The following is a 23,763-nucleotide window of genomic DNA, read 5'->3' as shown; positions in this document are numbered from 1 at the left end:
TGTTAGATAAAGCATATTAAAACTTTTAAATTTTGTGGGCAGGAAAAAGGAAAAATAACTGGGTGAATACACAAAGAGGGGTTTCCTTTTTTTTTTTTTTTTTTTTAATTTAATAAGGTTTGCAACATTCCTAGCTCAGAGTCCTCGTTGACATCACCTTCTACAACAGATGTGTCTCAACTGTTGTCTTGTGTTACTTTCTGCCCCAGGTGGTCCTTCTCTATGCCTCAACTTACGTCCTCGTGTCACTGAGCATCGACAGGTACCATGCCATCGTTTACCCCATGAAGTTCTTGCAGGGAGGTAGGAGAATTTCAGTACCCTGTTATTGCTACAGATATTATTGGATAATTTTTTAGTTTTCAAAATTCTTAACCTTGTTGCTATGAATTATTCATTCCTGCTCTAGCTACATTTGAACTCTGTTACAATTTCCAAATGACAAAGTAGCTGTGGTTTCAAGATTTATTAAACTCCACTTAGCCCTCAGCGGTTTTTATAAGTATTGTGTTAGCAAAGAATGAAATCACATTTTAAAAGTATAGTGGTTTTCACTTTATTCCAGCATTTTCAGAAGGTTTTAATGGACAAAAGCTATCCCATGTTCCCCTGTACTTACTGTAGGAGCTGCAACATCTATACTGTCTATTTATTCACATTAAAAAATAGCTTGGGTGGAGGATGTGGTACCGAGAATTCATATAATAGTTTGATGTATCTTCAAAAGAGATAGCATATAAATTAGGCTATCTATTGTTTCTTATAATTTCCTCTGTTTGTTTGGTTTCAGGTTTTTTACAGCACTCAGATATGTCCTGGCCTCTTAGCAGTACAGTTTAAACAAAATTATTTCTTTCCCACAGAGCCAAAGTGGGGCATTAAGTATGTTGCACTGAGTGAAGAAACAGAGCTAGCAGGTGGGGAGGAAGAAGAACAATTACGAGAACCATGAGGTCTAGAGGATGTGCTTTAATCAGATGCAAATATCGCTCTTGTTTTGGAGTGATGATGGCTTTTGCCAGACAGCTCTGTTCAGGGGCTCAGATTAATGGTCTTTCCTGGCCTTAAAAACCTGTGAATCGATCACAGCTGAGACAGCAGTGCTGCTTTGGCAGATGTGAAGGTCTGAAAGCTTCAAATACTTGTGTGAAATTTAGCTTTATATTCCCCAGGCGCAGATCAACTCTTTCAGAACAGGGAGATGGATACTAAGGTTTTCCCAGAGGCTTTGGGAGGGGTGGCATTGCTTTGCAGCTCCTTCAGGAGGGCTCGTAAACCAGGCAAGGCGGGGGCTCATAAACCTGCTGGCTGAGCAGGATGAGCTGTGGGACAGACCTGCTGGCATTTCTTCTTCATGCATGGTAGAGGAAAAGCAGCTCTTGTTAAATAACCACCTGGGTATAGTAAAGAATTTGATGGGTAATCTTTGAAAAGCACTTTGAAGTTGAAAAAGAACCCACAAAAAATCACATTGAATCTTCATAAAGGCCTTTTTTTAATCCCATTTCCTATACTCATACCATAAAGTTTTGTTTGTTTGTTTTAAACTGGAGAAGAGAGGACATTGTCCCCAGTTGAGGATAGCAAAGTCATCAGCTGGGTGCAGCTCTGGTCAAGGGAAAAAGGTCACAAGCAGAGAGAACACTGACAAAGCGCGTCTGCCTCTTGCAAGGTCTGGCGACACACTGATGCGCAAGTAAATACCACGTTCAAAGGAAAAAAGAAGGCAGCTGTAAACCCAAAAGAAGGGTCTAGAGAGGTATATTTATCATAGCAACTTTCTGGAATATACATAAAATAATCACCTTTTGCACCCAGCTATTCCTTGCAGAGGTGCCGTGTGGGATGCTTTTGAAATGCCCTCTTAGCTATTCTACAGATAGAGAACAAAGAGATTTACAAATCTTTGTCATTGGTGATGACACAGAGGAACTTCATGAACTGAGTCAACCTGTGGCAAATTTCTTTGCAAAATGAAACACTCATCTCCCCGAAATCCTTCAATCAAGAAACAAAAGAGTTCTTTCTTCTTACTGATTTGAAAAATTATGTTTCCATGTAACCTTGAAATATCATTTTAGAAAAAAAATATAAAACATTCCACTTTGGAAATGTCAAACTTTTTTTTAATTGTGGTTTAGCTACTAGCCCCAAGTCCTGTTAAAAAGTATTTGAAATGAGCTGTTCTTAGCATGTTTTTTAAGAAAACAAACTTCAACAGCTGAATGTTTTGTACTTTGCAAATACATGAATGACCAGAGAAAGTGCAGTATGGGAAAGAAATATGCCTTGTAATCCTAAAGCTTTTACTATGAGACATCTAATTCTACAACAAAACGGGTATTAAGAAAAAATTGTAAAATAAAGATCAAAAAGAAAAGAAATTGAGAAGTTACAGCAGAAAACATTTTGTGAATAGTTCATGTTGGAAAGGTACATGCAAGCAACATGCAAACTAAACAACAGATAAAAAAGAACTACTCATGTAAATGACAAAACTCAAAAAGGTGCAAGCTGATCTTTGTGTGGCTTTGGGCTGAAAACGTGCTATCACTGAGATTCTGGAACAGCTCTGCCCTCTCTGGATTTAAAACCTAATTTTAAGGTGGCACTCAATTTATCAAAGGATTGCATGGCATTGACACCCCTGATGGCAGGAAGCAAAGTGCCTTCCAAGAGGTGACTCCCTGCCCCACATTGCTGGGAGCAGAGAGATGTGCTCAAACCCATTGTCACAGTGCAGGGATGGTGGGAGCACAGCAAAGGGGACAGTCACATCTGTGACAGCTTTTAGGAGAGTCAGAGCCAGAGCTCACAGCTCAGATGCCCACTCCAACCCTGGGAGTTGATCTTGGCCACCACAGTCTGAAAAGCTCTAAAGGAAAATGCTCAGATGGGTTCAACAGAATATTGTATTTAAGAAGTTATTTGTTTGATTTAATTTAAAACTGATACAGCTCTAGTTACGTGTTTTGCTGGCTTTTAGAGCATATTAGAGCAACAATTAAAAATGCAGCATAAAAGAAGCCCTGCTGGTGAGGCAGAAAATTAACATTATTCTAATAAAACAAAAATCTGCTTACCAGATTTTTGCACTGTTCATCAGTGCCCTGTAAAGCCCTTTAGACTAGCAAGGCCATATTCTACCAAATACAAGGGACATTTAAAATAAAAATAAATTAACATTGCAGGAAAAGTATTATGAAACACAAAGAAATACTGCCCTTTCCCAACCCAAATTTCTCAGTTCTGTTCAATATACAGTATAAAAAAATAAAGTTTCTTTTGCAGTTCTGATCTTTTTCAGTTAGAAAAACACAGGTGGGCCCCACTGAGGCTTGCATGATTGTAGTTTAAGTGGTTAGCTCACATTTGAAATGTCCTTTCTGTCAGGAAACATTTTGCAAAATTTATTCTTAATATTCCTTTTGCTAGGTTTATTCTGTTATGCTTTCAGAAACTTCACAGTTCTCTTTTGCCTGTACAATATTTATAGTCTTAATCTAACCCTCTCACTTATGCAGATGTCATTAGAGTTCCCTTAAGCCCTAGATTAGCAAGACCATACTTTCCCAAACGTGGGTAGCATTTAAAAATGAGCAGGATAACTGAGTATTTGCAACTGATGTTTTATAAAGCATAAAATTACTTTTTGAATGTTTCGCCCACATGCTTTTGTATTGCTCTTTGAGCTTCAAGGAAGAAAGACATTCTTCTTGGTATGCATAATTTAAAGTGATTTTCTATTTCATACACAATCTCGGGTATTTTTTAGGACAATAATGTATTTGAACACTAAAGCTCCCCAGATTAAAAAAAAAAAAAAGAAAAAAAAGAAAAAAAAAAAGAAAAAAAAAACGAAAAAAAAAAAAGAAAAAGTCCCCATCTGTCCCTTTTGCAATCTGGCTGAGGAGGAATAAGTGTCACTGAAAATCATGGGTACTCCACAGATCACTCCTTTGCCTCCACACTTTTCAGCTAGAGCTAACTGGAGTTTAGCCAGAAGATGCAGGTTTTTGAAAATTAAAGCCTTGGGACTTTTTCTCCAACCCATTGATATTTACAAGATCTTGTGGGTGCCACCAGACATCCTTTCGTTTCCCACTTGTCTTTCCTCTCTTGACAGCAGCCAGAAACCAAGAGGATGCAGTCACCCAAACCTGATGGAGGTTTTGGGGTTGTTTAGCTCCTGTTCTTTGCCATGCAGTCCAGTAGGGATCTATTCCTATTCCTGTATTTTTCAGCAGATAAAACAGGGCTGGGCACTTGAGCACTGTCATCTGCCCACTCCTGGCATGGCTAATTTGATCCCCACCCTTATACAGAGAAGTGCAGGAGATGCCCAGGCTCTTCAGGCCCTTGTTTCTTTGGGACAGTAAAGTTGCAAATGGAGTCAAAGGCAGCTGGTTCTGCAGTCTTGTTCTGATCCTGAGCTAAGGCATTTTCTTTTTCCTCATAGGAAATGTTTTGCAATCTTTCTCACTTCGAGGCACATCACTAGGCATGCAGTAGGGCAGGTCTGAGGTCCTTTACAAGCATTAGTGATGTTCTCTCGATGGCATAGAGGTACCATTTGCATTTCATGTTTCTGACTTGCTGACCCTGACCAGTGCCTTTCTCATACTGTTTCAGATTCAACAGGCCCTAAGCCTCCTTAAATAAAACTTGCAAAATACATGCTCATAGCAACATGACAATTTATCATGAGAAAGAGATGAAATCCTTTCTCTCCTTTGAAGTCTTTTCAGCATCAGCCAGCTGCAGCCTAAAATTCCCTTTCTTCACAGAACTTCCTCCTCCTCCCTGCCTTTCTGTCAATAGTGCTGCAAGGGTTCACTTGCACCAGCAGCCCCACTGACACTGTCTGTTTGGCTCTGTTACACAGAAAGGCAGGCGAAAGTGCTTATTGGAGTGGCCTGGAGCCTCTCTTTCCTGTTTTCCATACCAACTCTGATTATTTTTGGGAAACGGCAGCTCTCCAATGGGGAAGTGCAGTGCTGGGCTCTCTGGCCTGATGACTCCTACTGGATCCCCTACATGACAGTTGTGGCTTTCCTGGTGTATTTCATTCCTCTGATCATTATCAGGTAAGTCTGAACCCCAGTCTGCACATGTGCAGTGAAAGCTGTCAAGTGTGCAATCAGCTTAATGCTTTAATTTCTACTCCTTCATAACAATTTCATTTCCATACCTGCTGCATAGATTCTTTGGTTTTTATCACATAATACATGGATTGTTTTACTTGCCCTGGCTGCTCTCTGTGTGGTATTAACAGCCAGAAACATTTTCTCTGAAATAAAGAATGAATCTCTAAGTGTGTCCACTTATCTCCACAGCTTCAGGCTTGAAAGATATCTTTATAAACCCAGTATGATTATTTGCCCATTATTACAAAATATAATTTTAATAGAGGAACAGGAAACTGCACTTAACACTAATTAAACTTAAAATTAGCTTGAAGTGCTCTTAAGCTTCACAGTACTCCACAAGTGTTCCTTCACCAGGGCTGGAAAGAAATCTCCCATCATTGAAGTTGTCAACTATTCCTAAAATATGAACAAATGTAATTCTTCTGGTTTTGTAACAGGAAATCTAAGCTGCAGATATTTGAGACAGATTTGAGACTGTGCCTCAAATCACAAAGACAATCTGCAGAAACTGTATTAAACTGAGGTCAATCAATATTGCAGACTGTGCACTGTGATCAGCCTCCCTCAAGAGCACTGCCATTAGCTGCTGGTAAACAGAAGTTAACTAGCCATGAGGAGCCACCAGTGCAAAACAGCAGACAAAATCGGATGTGGAACGGGAGTGAGGCTTCCCAGCTGCCTCAAAATGCTGCCGGTGGCAGTGACAGATCTCAGAGCCTTATTTTTCTTTCTTTCACCAGCAAGGTTAAAGTCATATTTCTTGGTGTCTATCTCTTCTTGTCAGCAGGAAGAAGGACTTGCTGGGACTTCTTTTTTCCTGCCATAATTTGGTGACAGGCTGCTTGGACTCTGAGAGAAGAGCTTAGTTTTGCAGTGTCCCTTAGATTTATCTCTTGGTCCATCTGCTTTTCCAACAAGTGATGAGCCAGGAGCTTCCTACTTATTGGTACCCTGGGTGAGAGTGGGGTGGGCAGAGGCCGACCTCTGCTAGGTGATGACAGGACTCATTACATAACCTAAATAAATGCCTTGAAGTTTATTACTGTTTTATCACAGAGATGAAGTTCTGCAGCTTTTAATGGCAACAAGTTTATCTCTGATAGAATCAAAACTATGTGGTGCTTGAACTCATCTCGCTGACTTTTTGATATGGATTCAAAATGGACAGGTGTTGCTCCTTAGAGAGAAGGGATGACCTTTACACTTTGCTCATAATATGTCAGTTTGCTAAACCTTCCATTTTTTGGTGCCAGATTGCATAGATATAATTTTAAAAAATCAAGAAAATTCTCCTTAAAGTAAGGACAGGGTGATGAGAGGAAAAACTGCTCCCAAGTTATCCTTCCTAGGTGGAATCATTTCTCTGCATGTTTTCCTGTCTCTGAAAGCCAGTCTAGTTTTCAATATACAAAAAAATATTCTTGGGAATATCTAAATAGAAATGTGGGTAGATCTGCAGCCCAGCAGTAGCAGCAAAAACAATAAACATACACTGTACAGAGAAAAAGCAATTTAAGAGTGAAAAGAAATGGCACCAGAAAATTTTGAGGCTGGCTGTTACTGTGAAAGGGGTTCTTTTATGAGCTTTCTCAAATAGCAATTGTGAAATTCCAGCCAGCAGCTTAAGTGTTTCAGGAAAAAAAGCCCCCCAGCCTGCCCAATTACCAGTCATTCCATAGGTGTGTGAAACATCTCTTTCACACTCACACCTACAGATTTGCATGGTTTCTGCTACAGACCAGCCACTCCTTTTACACGCCATCTATACTTGTTTGGCAAGAAAAGGCAAGCTACCCAGTAATAAATATTTCAGAGCTGTTGACATTATGTTCCCCTCCTCCCTGCCAAAGAAAGATATTCAAACCAGATCAGCTCTGTGACTTGCTTTACAGTAAATCCCCAGAAGCAAGAAGGTGATGAAGAACCAAGGGGAAAGAGAAAGGCAGTGAAACTGGCATTTCATGAGATTGCCCTGACATCTGAGACATGAATAAAACATCCTAAAGTTTTTTGTGGCTTTAACCTTAAGCAACATTCACACAAGAATTTATGGTAGGACAGGAACTAAAACCACTGGTTTTGGAGCCAGGGGCAGCGCAGTGTCCATCACCTGCCCAGAAACATTCCTGGTTTCTGTGTTTATTAACACAAATGCCCCTGTGTCCTTGCCAGCAGCAATCAGATTTTTGACAGGTCCAAAGTGGTGTCTGGCACTGGAAAGAAGGAAGGGGAGTGGTGCAGGGAAGGATTTATTTTGTTCTCATTCATTTCTAGTTGTCAGTGATACTATTTTCTTCGGAACAGAGAGGATTGTCGAAAACCACAGAAAAAGAGGATTAGTACCAGGGCAAGGTCAGCAGAGACATTATGAAAAAATGTTATGCAATTTGGAAGGAAATGGTTATTTTTTAGAACAGTTTTTTTAGTCTCAAGCATAAAATTGAAAGTTGCAACTTCCCAGCTGATGTATCTGTAAAACATCTGGCAACATAGTCTGAAGGTGTGCCATCTATTTCTTTAAAATTCGTTGGCAGTGCAGGAGTTTAAAGCTAATCCACCTGATGTGGCTGCAGCATACAAATACTCTGGTAAGCAGTTTGTGGCTCAAGAACAGCAGGAACGGCTGTTAACATCTCCAGGGATTCGGTGTCTCTGCAAAAATTTTGTTCCACCAATACTTTCAGATGCACAGGAGGCTTGATGATAAATGAGATGCTGTTTCATAAGGGTGAGAGAGATCATGTACGTTCTAGTTGTGTGTCCCTCTGCCAAGAGATTATTTATAAAATGAAAGGTGTTATTTAATAAATGTAGGAAGGCATTTTGTGATTTTTTTTTTAATTTAATGACCTTCAGCCGAAGATGTTATTTTAAAAAAGCCACAGCATAAAAATGGAGAGAAGAGCCATAAATGTGCAACTGAAAAGTCAAGGATCAGTAGAAGAAGCCATGAATATATATAAGCCAGAAGCCAAGGCATACACCACACTTAGTGAGGAAGCAAGGCAGGGTGCACACAGGGAAAAAAAATTAAACCTTTTCTGCAAGAATTCATATTGTTTGCGCAGCTACTTTATTTTTTCCTGAAGCACTCTGATTTAGCTGCATGGCAGGTGTCTGATGCAATGTGGGACACTGGCTGGCAGAGTTAATTCTTAATTAGTTCTGCTGCCTGAATCTGCTGAAAACCTAACCTCTAGAGCAAAGCAGTTCACTGATGACAGCACTTTTTCTGGTGCTGTTCATCTGAAGTGCATACAAAGGATAAAATCTTACTTTTCAGGTGCAGGACTTAATTCCACACTAGATATGCTGCTTTGGCTGAGCTGTTTTCACTTGTTACAGTCCAGACACCATCATCTTTTAAGCTTCTCTCATCCAGCCCCCAGCTCTCTCAGCAGAGCTGATTTCACATGTTCCTGACAGCCTTCAACAAACTCACAGGAGTTGTGTTATTCATAACACTGCAGCCCATGGAATGAATTATTTAGCTGATAACCTTATGCTCGCCATGGAAAACCCTTCCACTGACAAGCTAAACGCCCAGATGTGGTGTAAACCCCTACAGATTCCAAGCCAAAACATGAACCAGAACCAGAAGAGCACAGCATTCTCTTCCCCTCAGCGCCTGCTTTTAAAAAAATGTATATGCAGAAAGGTAATTTATGAAGAAAAGTGCAAGGGCCTGAAAGATTATAATATTTCTGAGATCTATTCCTACTACTTCTTCACAACTAGAGAATCAGCAATCAGTTATCAAAGAGCTTGAGGTTTTTCAGCAAGTTTTTTTTTATCTGATTATAATACCAGTGAACAAGACCTGAATAATGAAAAGTAAATGAAAAGCTATGATTGGTATTTTTAACCCAAGTGTGTGGATATCTTTGAGAGCTGAAAAAAGTGGAGAATATTTGTTCTTTTCACATTAAAATTTCCCTTGTCCCCACTGTCTCAGTGCTGTACAGGAAGACCCACAGATCCTGACTCAGGTATTTCTATACAGTGCTTAAAAAATTGGTCTGCTCCCTCTTATTTACATTATTCTACCACTTCTTCTGCAAATGATATTATTAACCTATGAAACCTCCCAAAATTCAAAAAGAAAATTAATTAGGGAACCTGCAGTAATTAGTTCTCTTCTCTTCTGGGACAAGTGTCATCAGCTATAACCAAAGCCTTTTCTCCTATTATGACATACACCAAGCAAAGCTCAAATGGTATCTGTGATAGCTGAAAACCTCTGGGGCACTGTTGAACAGAGGTTAAATACGGGTCAAATCAAGATTACAGGTCGTTCTCCTGCAAATAATTGCACCTGGCCCCCTCAGAACGTGTCATGGAGAGGCAGAAAAGCTACAGTGTTTCTATTCTGCATTGCTACTCTGTGCCAAAACCTAATTATGTCCTGGCACTTGAGTATCCAGAAATTCAGAGGTTTTTTAGCTGTTATTCATGATTGCTAAATATATTTTTGTATATTTTAATATTATAAATATAATACATAGACATTTTGCTAATATAATTACAAACTCATGTTTTAAAAAAACTAAAGCTAAAAGCTCCTCTTGAAGCACAGAGGAAGAAGATATCCATCTGCTGTTTAAAATCTGAACTCCAAAGAGAACATTTGCTTTGGAGCAGCTGAAAAATAATTAGAAGAGAAAAAAAAACCCCAAAATCAGCTAAGAGGAAAAATATGGAATTAAACCCAAGGCATTGCAATGAAATAAAAAAGAATAGATTAAATAAAAGGTATTCCTCTGAATTAAATCAAATAAAGGGACTGGAAATGCCATTAATAAAAATACCAAAGGTCATTTTTTGAACTTGATTCAGTGAGGCCATTCTTTTTTTTGCCTGCAATTTCCATTTCTAAATAAAAACCCTAGATCTTGCACATACGTTCTAATATCTGCCCATCTCTTCACGTACCCATTACATGTGCCTGCAATGGTTTGTTCAGATGAGGCTACTTCTCTCTTTAGACAAACAGTGCTGTAAATTAGGTGCCATAAAACAAAGAAGCTGCCTCACTTTGCACAAATAAAGTATAAGGAACAATAGGCAATACTGGGTGATAAATACAAGGAATTAACAGGGAGCTTAGGTGCTCTTTTGCTCATTTTACCAAAAAATACAGAGGCTGTGTGGGACGCTGTCATAGTGCAATTATTTACTTAAAAAAAATCTGCATTTAAAGAGTGGGCAGATCAATAACTCTTATGTTTGTTAATACCAATTCATAGCTTTACCATAAAATATTTTATTAAAAAAAAAAAAAGTGGTCTGTGAATTTAAAATACAGATGGAGTGTGATTATTCACAGTTGCATTTGTATGACTAACCATAACTTACATATTTACATGGATAAAAATGCTGTCATTACCAATGGGGCACATTAAACAATACCATTAACTAAAAGCAGGCTATGATGAGCATGCCTCTTAAACCTTTATAATTTGGATCAAGCTAAATTGTTTTTGGAGATAGGAAGAATTTAATTTCTCAGATACTATCACCGTGGAGGCCCAACCAGGAACACAGACTGGGGACACAGATCTGGGTGCAACAGAGCAGCAGGGCAGAAGACCTGCCCTTAGTTTATTTTTCCATTTTATATCTGTGTCAAGGTGACCATGGATTGGAGAAGGGTATCGCCACCTCTCCTGCCACATTGGTCCAGGAGGCTGTCATTCAGCCTCCCCTTCTCTTGGAGAAAGTATTCATAACATTGCCAATATTTACAAAACATGGTCCTGTGTTTACAATTCACCAGCGTGAGAAACTGCACGTTTCTCCTTTAATATGAACGCTCAGCAAACCAGGAAAATTCATGGCAACAAGATACATCCATAACGTGAGCCATATTTTTGTATTTTCCTGCCACCTCTTGAGATATGCATTTTATCAGAGTTAGAAAAATCATCACATTTTCAGATCAACAGCATGTCCTTGGTCCATATCCTATGGTCTTCAAAGCCTGAGTAGCTACTTTTTAGAATGGCTTGGATGAATTTTCCATCCAGGTTTAACTGTTCCACCTTAGTTAGTATGTTACATGGGTTGGAAAAAGAGCTTTGCTTTTAGATCTTGCCAGTGAAGGCTGAGCAGTTCAACATCCAGAGAGATTAGGGTATGGTTGGAATGGTGCAGACTAATTCCAAACAGTCTTCTGAATATCAGTTTGTCATCTATTCCCTGCTACTCTTTGCTCATCTGCCACTTCATTTTTCAAGTGAGAATTTCTTTGAGATTTGACCAGCCTCTCCATCCTCTGCCAACCACCTTTTACAAGAGAGAAGGGAGTTACAAAGGTATTCTGAAAAAAAAAAAGCTGCTTTCCCCCCATAAGAATAATATTTCTCTTCCGTAAGAGCCCTCTTTTTACTTCTGTGGCCTTGAAACACACATGCACTTGTCTGTTGTGATCCTGTGCTTTAGGTAACATGTTTCTGGAAAGTCCAGTGTCTCAGCTCCATGGCAACATTGGTGGGAAAAGGAAAAAAAAAAAAAAAAAGGGGGTTTGGCACGACTATGAACTGGAGTCCCAGAGAGATCAAATCATAAATGAATAAATGTGGCTGGCACAAGAGTTGCTCAGAAGTTTACCTGGCATGACAAGTGACTCGTCTTTCCTGACACCCACCCTGAGCACCTTTACACCACCTCTGGTCCACTCCTGAAAAGGAAGGCTCCAGTGGCTTCAGCTGCAGAGAAAAGAAAGATGAACAGACTAAAAACACCCACACAGATCCACTATGTTGGCATCACTTTATAAGCTGCTGGATGAAAACAAGAATTCAACTTTCCATGGGAGTTCTAAAAATTAAAGATTCAAATGAATCAGCATGTAATCTCATATGTGAAAACCCAATGAGAAGACAGATGCTGTAACTGTATCTGACAAAAGACATGCCCCTACCAGACTCTGCAGCCAAGAAGGCATGAATTCTGGGGTCAAAGGGAAAGCAAGTGAGAAGCCTGGCTTCATAATTCAATCCTTGTGGAATTTGGCTGAAAGTAGGGAGTCTGAATATTTTGACTACAGAGTTAGACTCCTTTGTCCTGATGCTTAAGAAACTCTGAATGTGTCCTGCTGGACAAAGGAAAATCTGCATCAGGGAGGACATTGTCTCAACGGCAAATAAATAGGTCAGGCTAGAGACAGCAGGCTAGGAAGAAAATAGAAACAGGACTTTTAAGAGCGAGCTGGTAAATTTTTTGAGATGACAACAATTATCATTATAATAAATTCTGATTCATTGGAGCAATCAAAAGAGAAACTGTACGTGAATTTTCCACCATTGTCTGTAAAAAGTACAAAGAAACTCTCAAGTGTATGAGCTGTTAAATAAACAGGCTCTTGAAAAGCCAGGAGATAAAAGGAAAATGTTCAAATCAGCTAGGAGCCAAGCTGGATTTTTGAAAGGATTAAGAAGAGCGAGTCGCAGTCCATGGCAGATGAGAGCAAAGCCCTCACCGGGCAAGGAGGCTACTGCCCTGCTGCACAGCCCAGACTGCACTTCGAATTCACAGCTCTCACCTACTGAGCCTGGAAACCAGATGGCTCAAAATTCCACCGAAAGGAAACCTCCAAACCTTCACAGTTTTTTGAGCACAAATTCTGCCTTTGCAAACATGTCTAGAAGCTGAGGGTGCTGTGGCAAAAACTCATATATCAATCTGAAAGGACTAATAAGAATAATGCCTCTTCTGATAACAAAAAGAAGCCACATAACAGTAAGACACATTTTTGCCTCTATAAAATACCCTGAAATTATGTCCTTCTTTGCACCTTTTTCACATAAAGACCATTAAGATTTATGGCAATTAAAATCCTCAAGCAGGATTCATCTTGAAGGAATTATTTTTATCTATTCTATATTAAATCAATAGAAGTCCAGATTGGCTATTGCATAAGCAAAGTCCATAACAATCCAAAGTTATTGTATACCGGGGCACTTTTCATCTTTCCTGTTGAAAGTACCTAAACCTCTCTAAATATGAAAATTGTGGAGGATCCGGTTTTGAATCGTCTAACTCTTGCCATTTATCTGACATTTCTGTCCTCCTTGACTTCCACCACAGGACCATGAGACCCAAACCTGACCACTGCTGTATTTATTTGCATTTGTCATGGATCTTGTCCTTATCAAATTCCCCAGGGTGAAATTTTATTCACCAGCTTCATACCCAAAAAGCAACACCAAAATCAAAGTGTACATATAGCAAAACCAGGTCCCTCCCTTGCTTCTTTCATTAAAGCTAGTGCTCTAGGGCTGATACTTAGATGGATTTGGTGTTGGCTGGCTCAAAATCACCAATGAGCTCTTGCCTGAAGTATTTTTGGCTGAATCACTGTATTCCTCTGCGCCTCAGATTTGACACCAACAAAGCCAAGTCAACCATAAGGACTTCCATAGTGAAAAGTCTTCAGATCTCCTTCTGAAAAATACTGTGGGAGAGTCTTATCATATTTATTAATATTATTGTCATTTACTGCTATTATTCGTATGCAGTCACACCATTTCTGTGAACTCCTCACACATAGAAAAGTGTATTCTTAGAGCACAAATGACCGGGTTGTCTGTTAAATTCATTGTGCCTAACATCAGCAACTCTTCCCCTTCTGTAGTGTCATATACTCAATTGTGATTCGAACCATCTGGATGAAGAGCAAAGCTCAGGCTGTCATCATATCCAGCTGTCCTGGTGAGTCTCTGCATACCTGTGGCTCCAGCTTTGTGATTCAATTCCAGCTGATCCTCACAAATCTGGGAGTGCTTGGACATGCAGTGTCACGGTGGGCCCCCATCGCTGCAGTGGGAATGGAGTTTTGGTGTTTATTCATTCATAACTCATTTCTACATTATTTACCTTCCTTTCTTTGGCACTAAATTCTCTTTAGAGACATAATAGGAAACATCTGTGAGAAAATTAATAAAAAGTAAAACCTACTTATTCTAGAAGTTAGAATTCCTATTCCTATAACTTTGGCCATTTCCAGAATAGGTTTTTTTGTGACATATACTCTGCAACACTTTTTCTGTGTCTTCGCATGTCCTTGCAAGTCTGAATTTCACTCAAGATCAGAAATTCCTGGCCACAAAAAGCTATAAAATGATCTGAGTATTCTGTCCCAAGGTTACACGTGCCTCAATGCTTTGGGAGGATCTACTCTGCTTACTTTTTCCCTCTGTATTTTGGGTGGCTCTGGTTTTGACTGTCTAACTTGAGCAGACTTGCAAGTGTCCAAATTTTAGGAACTACTGAGGTCCTGACTGATGCCAGGGAAAGATGGGATTGTGTATTCCTGTCCTGCCTGTCAAGGTATACACTGACACATCCACACACCAGTCCTATTCTTTCACTAGCTGAACTGTTCTTTTCCCAGGTGGCAAAACCTCCAGTGGCTACAGCAGTCGTGGGTTCATATCCAGGGCGAAGGTGAAAGCCATCAAGTACAGCATTGTGATTATCCTTGGTGAGTGAAAAGCCCCACAGCTGGCAGCTAGCGAGGATGCTGACATTAGGAAGCTGCTTTTCCTCAACAGCCTCTATCATCTGCAGACAAAGTAGATGGTTTGGAGAAGGAGCTTGACTCAGACACCTGACTTGCCTTCTGAACTTGTCCTTCCCCTCTCTCCTGGTGGATATATTTCTATTTTAGGAATCTGACATAAGCCTTAAATTAAATTAGATGCACAGTCTCTCGTGTGCATAAAGAAAGTAAAGAGACAATGTCTAAAAGGAACAAAGAAAGGGGTCATATCTTTCCTATCCAGACTGCCAAAAGATTTGGCAACTGAGTTGTCTTTTAGGCTTGGAAACTCTGAATGGCATGTGAGCTGCCGGGGTGGTGCAAGGGAGAGAAGGAGAGGTGACATGTGCAGCAGTTGTATTTGATGTCACAGGTGTGTTGCCAGCTGAGATGGAAAAAAATGAGCTCTCCTTTCCCAAGTGGGCAGCAGATGACACAGTGCAGGTGTTCTCTGTCTCCCAGGGAAATGACATTATTGTGATGCAATTAGGATGCTGATATTCTATGTCAATGAATAAAGGTAGCGTCACACAGAGCTTGTGATTAGCTGCCAGAGACATGCAGGAAAGGAACCAAAGCTGTTTACTCCCAAGGGCTGACAGTCATCCCTTGACACTGAAAAGGAGACTGCTTCTCTTTCCAACACTGTGCAAAATTCAGATTGGAGAATATTGTGATAACAGCCACTTGAGTAGCTTAGCTCACTGTCTAGTGGCAGCATCTGCAGACATGAGAGAGGCCAGTGTGATTCATACTTTTCATAAGCCCAAGAACAGCTTCTCTGTGTCTGAACTTTTCTGCGTGGCAGAGAAAGCTTTTGTCAGACACAACTACCATTGCAAGGCCATCAGGTCTTGAGAGCTCACATGGATGTTCAAGTATTTCAGCAGGCTGTGATAATATTAGGCCCCCAGCATCTCTTGATGTGTAAACAGATTGACGTTTGTGGATTTTTTTTAAGTCACTTCAAGTTCTGCACAATGAGTGCTATGATCCGCACTCTGACACTGTGTATTGCTATTTTGCATATATTGTGCATAGACCCTCCTGTCTGGTTGTTCTAGAAAATAGGAGAGGAGCTTACCTCTTCCTTTTAGTGAGCACTCAGCTTACTGCCAGCAAAGAAATTCTGATTAATGTGACAAGGAAAACAGGCACAGTTACTCTGCTGTTTCATCTGGGTCAGGATGTGATTATATGGGTCAGGATGTGATTTCACGATTACCCATATGTTTGCAACCCAGGTACTTATAGCTTAGTTCAGTGAACTGCCTGTCCCAGCATTTCTATGCAAATCCTGAATCAAAAGCCTTTGTGAGAAGAGATGGCACAGAAATTTGCGAGGGACAGATTAATTCCCTATGCCTGCAAATAAAGCTAGATCTGTGGCTAACCCTTTTTCCCTGCCACCTCTGAACAGAAGCAGAGGCTATGAGCAGTACAGTCCTCTCTTCCCTTCCTCAAATTCATCCCTCAAATGGCAGTACAGGAAATTAGGAGAATCTTCCTGCACACTCTGTGTACACAGCACGTCCAGCCAGCATGCCAAATGACGTGTTGGTATGCCATAATGCAGTGTGAAAGAGTGTCATTCCTTGCTCCTGGGTGTCTGAGAACCTTATTTTAATAGGTGGCTGTGACAGGCAGCACTGTCACGGAGCAGCACTTTGGCTGTGTGTACATTTAGATTGGCTGCTCACTCCAGGGACCATTAAAAGAGCACTTCACTATAACTGATGATGCTTTAACTGGCTACCTATTTACCCTTTATGTGTTGTGTAGTGTTCAGAAGTGTCTCAATATGTCTAGAGGGAGCACTCTAAACACTTAGAGAAACACACATAATATATTTTATAGGCATTAAAATAAAAATAAAGACAAATAAAAGCACAATCTAATAACTATTCTCTTAAATAAGATCCTGAATGGGGAGAAGGTATTTTTTGCATGAACAAATATTTGTGTGTTATGACAGTCACTCCATGAGTGTGTAATTACCTCCTTGAATTGCCAAACTATCCAGTGTCAAGCTGTTCCTCTCTGTCTCTTCTGCAGCATTTATTCTCTGTTGGAGCCCTTACTTTCTTTTTGATATCCTGGACAACTTCAACATCCTCCCTGAGACCAAAGAGCGCTTCTACGCGTCTGTGATTATTCAGAACCTGCCAGCCTTGAACAGTGCCGTCAACCCCCTCATCTACTGCTGCTTCAGCAACAGCCTCTGCCCCCCTTCTGAGTATTGCTCCTTTACTGTCACTCTGACTACCCTTAAGAAGGGAGGGAACACAGAAACACAGTCCCTAAACTGATTAACTATTTTTGACTCCTTTAATTCTGACCGTTCTTTATTTTTTGTAGGGAAAGAAGAACTCAGAGGCTGGGGGGCACTTTCCGGGACAGGAGCGACGGAGGGCAGGAGATGCAGGTCCTGTCGAAACCAGAATACATCTAGCACAGACAGTGTCCTGCAAAGCCACACTGGCACCTGTACAGAGGAAAACAGAGGCCTCCCACCAGCCCTGTGCACCGTGAAGCGGATGGACACTGACTGGCAAGAGCCCACGCCTTGTGCCCCTCACAGCACATATATTCTGGGTGGGCACTGCAGCTTCATCAGCTGCAGGCTGCCAGTGCCAAGATCAGTATGAAGGGTTTGCATGCCTCTGTTGTGAGGCTTCTTCTTGACCCTCTGTTTAAAGCAAGCTGTAATCTATGTGCTCCAAACAGAAAAAATAATTGTAAAATGGTATCTTTTTGACTCTGACTTCTCTCTTTGAGAGAAGTCAGAGTCTTCTCTCTTTTTCAGGAGTCACTAAAAGCCATCTACTGTATCATCTGGCTCTTGTAACTGATAGAGTGTTTGCAAGCAATTACAGAGCAAGGAACCCAGTTAAAATGAAAACACAGGCACTTTTCCAATGAGAAAACACCATTGTCACTCTCTGTAATTATATCTGGGTTTCATACAAAACCATTACAACCATACCCAGAGAAGAGGGGAATGAAGGGCTGGGATACTGCCTGCCACATCACCTGGCCCAGAGTCTCAGCTCACACCAGTGGCACTGTCCCTGTATCTCTTCCTCCCCTTCCAGTGTGATATTTCCCTGCTTTCCTGCCCTGGAACATCAGTGGCACCCCAGTGTCCCAGCAGGACTCACACATGACACATCTGGACAGCTATTTGTCTCTGGGCTACTCGTAAATGGTTCACCAGCCCCTCACAGACCTCATGGTGCACCCCATGTGCAGATCCTTCCACACTCCTGTGGCAAAGGCCCTGAGGAGCCTCTTCAGGATCCTGTGGGGTGCTGCCATGCAGGGCACTTAGCCAGTGCAGATCTATCTCACCACCCACACAGCAGCATTTCCCTATCCCATACCCCTGTAAATCATCCCTGTCACTTAAATTATGCAGGGAACCACACGCAACTTTGCACAGACTCAGAGCTGGAAAAAGACCCAAGTGAAACCACAAAACTCAATTAGAAGAAAATAATCTGTTGATGGTCCAGTCTTGTGAACTCATTGTATGTTTCACAGAGGACCAACGGTAGGCAGAAGTTTGCTGCTGAGCACCCAAGCACTTGGGCATCCTCTTTCCTCATCCCTCCGGGCGTCTTCCCACCACACTGTTCTCAAATGTAAGGAAAAATTTCCATGCAGGTGGGGGGGTTGATATTAACTTCAGTGTTCATTTTACTACAAAGCAGCTTGAAGTGTTTGTATTAAAAATGCACTCTAACCAGCTGTATGGCAACTGAGTTTGTTTTCTCTCAGTGAAAAAATTATTTTTACTTAAGCAAACTCAGTTTAAAAAGGGGTATTTATTATTATGATCTTTTGCAATGAGTTTGTTCCTTGCAAAGAAAGAACTGAATAAAATTTATTTATAATTGTCTATATTACAAAAATACATTTTCCTAAGTAGGAGATGTATAAAATCATGGGGCTTTATGTTCTCAGGAAAATAAATAAGGTATCTCTTTTTATTACCATGAAGTTCTGTTATTTAGACTCTATGTCTAAATTTTGCTACTGCTTAATTAAAACTATGAATCTGCAGCAGCCTTTACAGCAGCGACCTTGGGAAGGCTGCATATAAGAACCAGACAATATTTTTTCCCATGGGCATGTAATAACTTCCCTAAAATTGGACTGCTTTGTTTAAGCTTTATAGGTTGTAGATTTTAGCTTTTTCATCTGATAAATGTGCACTCACTACCTACTTTTGAACAATTAATGGAGTTTTTAGACTTAATACTTGGAAATCTGATAACATTTCTGAGCAGTACTTTGATTTGCAAATTTAGTATGACTCAATCCCACCAAAATTTACATAATATTCACTGAGGTCATCACATGAATTATCCCATCCATCTAAATTAAGCATATGCATGAGCTAATGTAGGACTGGACTGAAATAAAGTCATCATCCATTTATTTTCTAAGAAACAGCTTTTTGTTTCATTCATTACTGTACTACGTACCATTAACAAGTTGTTCTTATCATTTTTCCTCTGGACATGATTGTGACGCCTTTCCTCATATGAGAATCCTTCAGTTGAAATGGCCTCACACTGCTTTTGTCTGCATCCCTTTCAAGTGTTTAAATACTGGAATAAATAATTCATCTTATTTTCTATGCTGTTTCCTTACTGTGCAAGAGATGGCATTTTACTACCATTCTCTATTCTCCACATCTTCTGTTGTAAAGCTGAGTTTTTCCAGTAGTCGGAAAACATTTGCATGGTCCTCCTTTGTCTCTGGGGAGAGAGATTTAGGGAATTTCATCTGTCTCTAGTTAGCTTCTTATTCCTTGTCTGCAACCTGTTCTACATCTGTTGACTCTTCAGTTGTTTAATGGTGCCAGAGTTGTTCTGACAGAGCCCACGCTTAGGAGGGGGCAGTGAAAGTCAGAGTCAAGGTCTGATTGCCCAGAGAGGGGACACAAGAAGAGGGCACCCAGCTGGCTTGTCCACAACAGCCCAGGAGGAGATCCGGTTTTCAACAGTTTTAACACTTCAAGGAGCATCTGTGAGATCCTTCTGACATTCCCGGAGTGAACAGAAATATTCATATGCATGACTGCTAGGACATAAAGCCTTGTATGATGATAAAGTCCGATTTGACTGTAGATTCCTGAGAAGCATGAAAAATCAGATACTCATCCCCTCAGAGAAGTCACATCAAACAGCATAGGACTAGGATACTTTTCCAAACTAACACTAATCCAAGAAAACATGTATGCTTTCTGTGCAAGTTTCAAATAAAATCTGAATGAGAGAGCTATTTAATTCTCTTTTGGATATTTTTGACTTAATTTAAAGTCCAGTTATCTTAGACCAGATTTCCATCTCTTGCTAAAAGTGTAAAGCAGCATTTTGTCTTTCAAGTTGGTTTTGCCTCAGAAATTTCTGTCTCCTCTTTTTGTTTTTACTTTGAAAAAACTAATGCAAGGCAGCAAAATTCAACCTTGCCTATTGTGACCACTGAAGAACATCAAAGCAAAACTTTGCCTAGAAACATGTTTCAGCCCCCTGCACACTGCCAACTCAGCACTTAAAGGTGCAGAAATTACCAGTCCAATAAAAGAAAAATATACTACTTTGTTCTTTATAGGTTTGGGGTTCCTATTAAAAGATATTTTTCATGGACAAAGAATTATACTTTTTGAGATGACACAGAATGATTTGACTTCCACAGAGTAACAACAAAAAAAATTTTTATTACATATCTCCCATTTTTGCAAAGCATAAATGAATGAAGGTACATACTCTACAAGCTACCTAAGAACTTAAATATGAATTGTTTTAGTGGGAATCAAGCACGTCATTATAGAAGTGGACTTAAAAAACATGCTTTTGGAGTATAAGGTATTGCAAGCACCAGACCCCTCCTAATAGCAGTCTCTAAAGACACATAAGCAGAAGTAACAGCAAGTCTAATATTTATTTTAGTTCAAGCCCTGACATTTGAATACCAGAAATCTTTATGTCTATTCAGGTTTCATGTTTTCTTGACAATATAAGATGCAGGAAATCAGGAAAATCCCCTCTAAAGCCATAGGGCTCTATGAAAAACATAAGAAAAATAACCCAACTGAACCTCCCAAGTAGCAAAGAGTTTCTCAAGAGATGAGGACTTTGGGGTATCTCTGAGCCAAGATAGCTGAGAATAGTCTCTTGGCACTCTTGACAAGGAACATGCTTGCTGATAAGAGGCCTCAAGTTCAGTGTCCCTCCAGAAGTCCAAATTCTCTGTTTGTGCAGATATGTTTCAGACAAGAGCACAGCAGGCGCCACGCTACCTGCCACTTCACTTTACCCCTCACAAAGACTGCAGGTACTTTTCAGAAACACTTGATGGAAAAAGAACAACAAAAGAAATAAATTACAGAAAGCATACTAAAAAGAATTACTGTATACATGTACGCTGTGGGCACAAGTGCCTTTTGTCAAGAGAGTAATCATTTCACAAATAAAAATAAAGTGGTGTAGAAGCTATCTATGTGTACCTTGCAACACAGAGCCTTGGTGCTTACAGGAGCAGAGATTTTAGTTTATTCATCAATCTTGACAAATGGGATTAATTTGTGGAGTAAATGCAATTTTTAGTGAAAGGTAAAATATACTTCATTTTCTTTAGCATACTAATTTATTTTACACAGAGTTTAATTAAGATAAGCATTATGGCTGAGTGGCTCATTAGATTGTCATTTTTGATGGCATCTTATTCTGAGTATTTATAAAATATGAGGGTAGAGGGTTAGGCATACAAACATATGCATGAATTTACAAATAGACATCGCTGATTCCTCAGACTGAGTTGGTTACAGTGCTACATAATTAGAATCTTTGTTGGTTTAGTCTCAAGCAAGGCAAGTGAAAATGCGTTAAAATTCAGCAACTTTAATAAACTCAGTAAACACGAACAGAGTCTGAGGCATCACATTGAAAGATGATCTTCAGGACCCAAATAGCAGAAATGTGGTAAGTACAACACTGTGTTAATAAACAATTACATCAACTACAAGAAAATCTATTGTAAATTGGGAACTCATCAACTGGTGGTGTCTGAAGAGAAGAAAGCCTTGAGCATCCTCAGCCAGAGGATGCCTGGTTACTGACACCACCATGGCCAGCGGGGTCAGGGGGCTAATATGATCTCCACAGATGTCTGGTGAAGCATTTGTCAGAAGAGCTCTGAGACCATGTGAATGTCACTGTTGCTTTCTGATGAGACCACTCGGTGTTAAACAAGAGAAAGAGGGAACGTGGAAAAGAACAATCTGAGCTTTTGGTTTGTTGAGGCTGGAAAACTGAAAAGGGGTATTTCTGCTGCCTGTTAGATAGTCATGTTAAGGAAATAAGTCAGTGGGAAAAGGAAGATAAGGAAAAAACTACTTAAAAACATAAGTCTGCAAAAAACTCTACCCTCTGGAATAATCTCACAATAAATAAATTTGAATAAATTAATCTAACACAATGATCAGCTTACCCAGACCTTGCTGCATGGGTTGGAAGCAAGCTTTTGGGTTACAAGAGAGCTCTTCTGGTTTCTGCTATGGCTGTTTATTGAGATCTAAATCCACAGCAAGGCAAGGCTTTCTCTACAAGCTTATCAAGGGGACCAGGAGTTGTCCCTCTCATTTTGGATCTTGCTAATGGCCGTGCCTCTTTAATGGTGCAGCCAGGAGACCTAATATGAATAGTATCAAAGGGGACTCCTATTTGGAGAGATAATACCCTCTTCAGTCAAGCTGAGAGAGCTGGAAAAGCCAATGAACTTTCAGGCATGAACATGCTCTCCCCATTGCTGCCCCGCCAACTCACATCACAGGTTTCAGGAAAGTACAAGGTAGCAGCTGGCCTTTTTGCTTGTGTTCAGGCTTTCAGGCTGAAATCAATACTGATGAGAGCAGAGTTATAAAACCAGTGCTTTTTGAAGTATAATGCTCTGCCCTCTTTGCCCAAGACACCCCCAGTCTTTGGTCTCACATGACAACCTTGTGTTGGAGCAGCAGCCCACGGATGCAGTGGTGGCTTGCAGACAACCTGGATCCACTCACCACTGTCTGGGTTCCCACTCTACCTTCACACGTGCTCATAGTTTTACAAAGAAGTGACTAAAAGCCTGTAATTGTATAAGTTATGTATGGAGTGACAGCAGAACTCAGCCTCCTGGGCAGGAAAGACTAATGCCAAAGGGAAAAATTCTTGTAACTGTAAATTGATGAAGTGTCCTTAACTTAAAGGATTTGGGTCCCTTAAATGCTTTACACAGAAAATTAAAGATAAGTCAGACTCCCCTGATCATGCTAAAAGCTAAAAGGCACTTCATGTAGCTTCTAGGGAGTGAAAGGAGATTTTAAAGTGATCAAGTAGCAAAATATCACCAAGTCCCATTTGGTCCTCATGGCTTAATCTTCTCATTGGGAGGATTATTCCAAGAGAGTTTTTAAGAACCTAGACAGAGGATTTATTGATTTGTATATATGTAATGTAGGTGGAAGAAGCATGCTCAGTTTTAATATGGCACCAAACCAGCAATTTAAAGGTGACTCAGCATTATGGTGTTCATGAGATGCCGTGGGTGTCAGACAATTCACAGAGAAAACGTCATCAAACACTTGGCAATTCCCAGAACATTCCCCAGAGAATAGGCTGGTAATGTGGGACAAGGTGTAGGGCCATCTGGAAATAGTTATTGTCAATCAAACTCTCTCAGCAAATTAATATTTTTGAGAGAATTTTGAAGTTTTTCGCATGAAAATAACATTTCTGGAATAGGGAGGAGAGTCAAAAGTAAAACTTGTAGGGCTAAGAACAGTTCAATAATTGAAATGAAGTAAAATATAATAATAATAGTAGTAAATTGAAAAAGAAAGAGAGAGAATGCCCAAGAAAAACAAGTGATCCACAACAGAGTTGATCACCAATGTCAAACCTCATCCTCACAACCAGTAATCCTGTCCAAGGCACTCCCCCAGCCTAAATACTGGGCATGACATTCTATGGTACAGAGCATCCCTTTGGCCACTTGGGGTCAGCTGCGCTGGCTGTGCCCCCT

General features: G+C 40.2%; 1 protein-coding gene across 2 annotated transcripts in view; it reads left to right on the top strand.

Moving 5' to 3' along the window:
* Positions 1-17,379, top strand: part of NPSR1 (neuropeptide S receptor 1) — a 56,875-nt gene extending 39,496 nt beyond the window's left edge. The window contains exons 4-9 of one of the 2 annotated variants that reach the window (XM_063406657.1): positions 210-303; positions 4,886-5,087; positions 13,786-13,862; positions 14,545-14,634; positions 16,747-16,927; positions 17,050-17,379. In XM_063406657.1, the coding sequence (XP_063262727.1) occupies positions 210-303; positions 4,886-5,087; positions 13,786-13,862; positions 14,545-14,634; positions 16,747-16,927; positions 17,050-17,143 (738 nt within the window). In that variant the 3' untranslated portion in view covers positions 17,144-17,379. The remainder of the gene's footprint in view (positions 1-209; positions 304-4,885; positions 5,088-13,785; positions 13,863-14,544; positions 14,635-16,746; positions 16,928-17,049) is intronic. The other variant, XM_063406666.1, reaches the window with a different exon arrangement.
* The last annotated feature ends 6,384 nt before the right edge of the window (positions 17,380-23,763 follow it).

The sequence above is a fragment of the Prinia subflava genome, chromosome 1 (assembly GCF_021018805.1).
Source record: "Prinia subflava isolate CZ2003 ecotype Zambia chromosome 1, Cam_Psub_1.2, whole genome shotgun sequence".
Lineage (NCBI taxonomy): Eukaryota > Metazoa > Chordata > Aves > Passeriformes > Cisticolidae > Prinia > Prinia subflava.
This window is presented reverse-complemented; position numbering and strand designations above follow the sequence as displayed.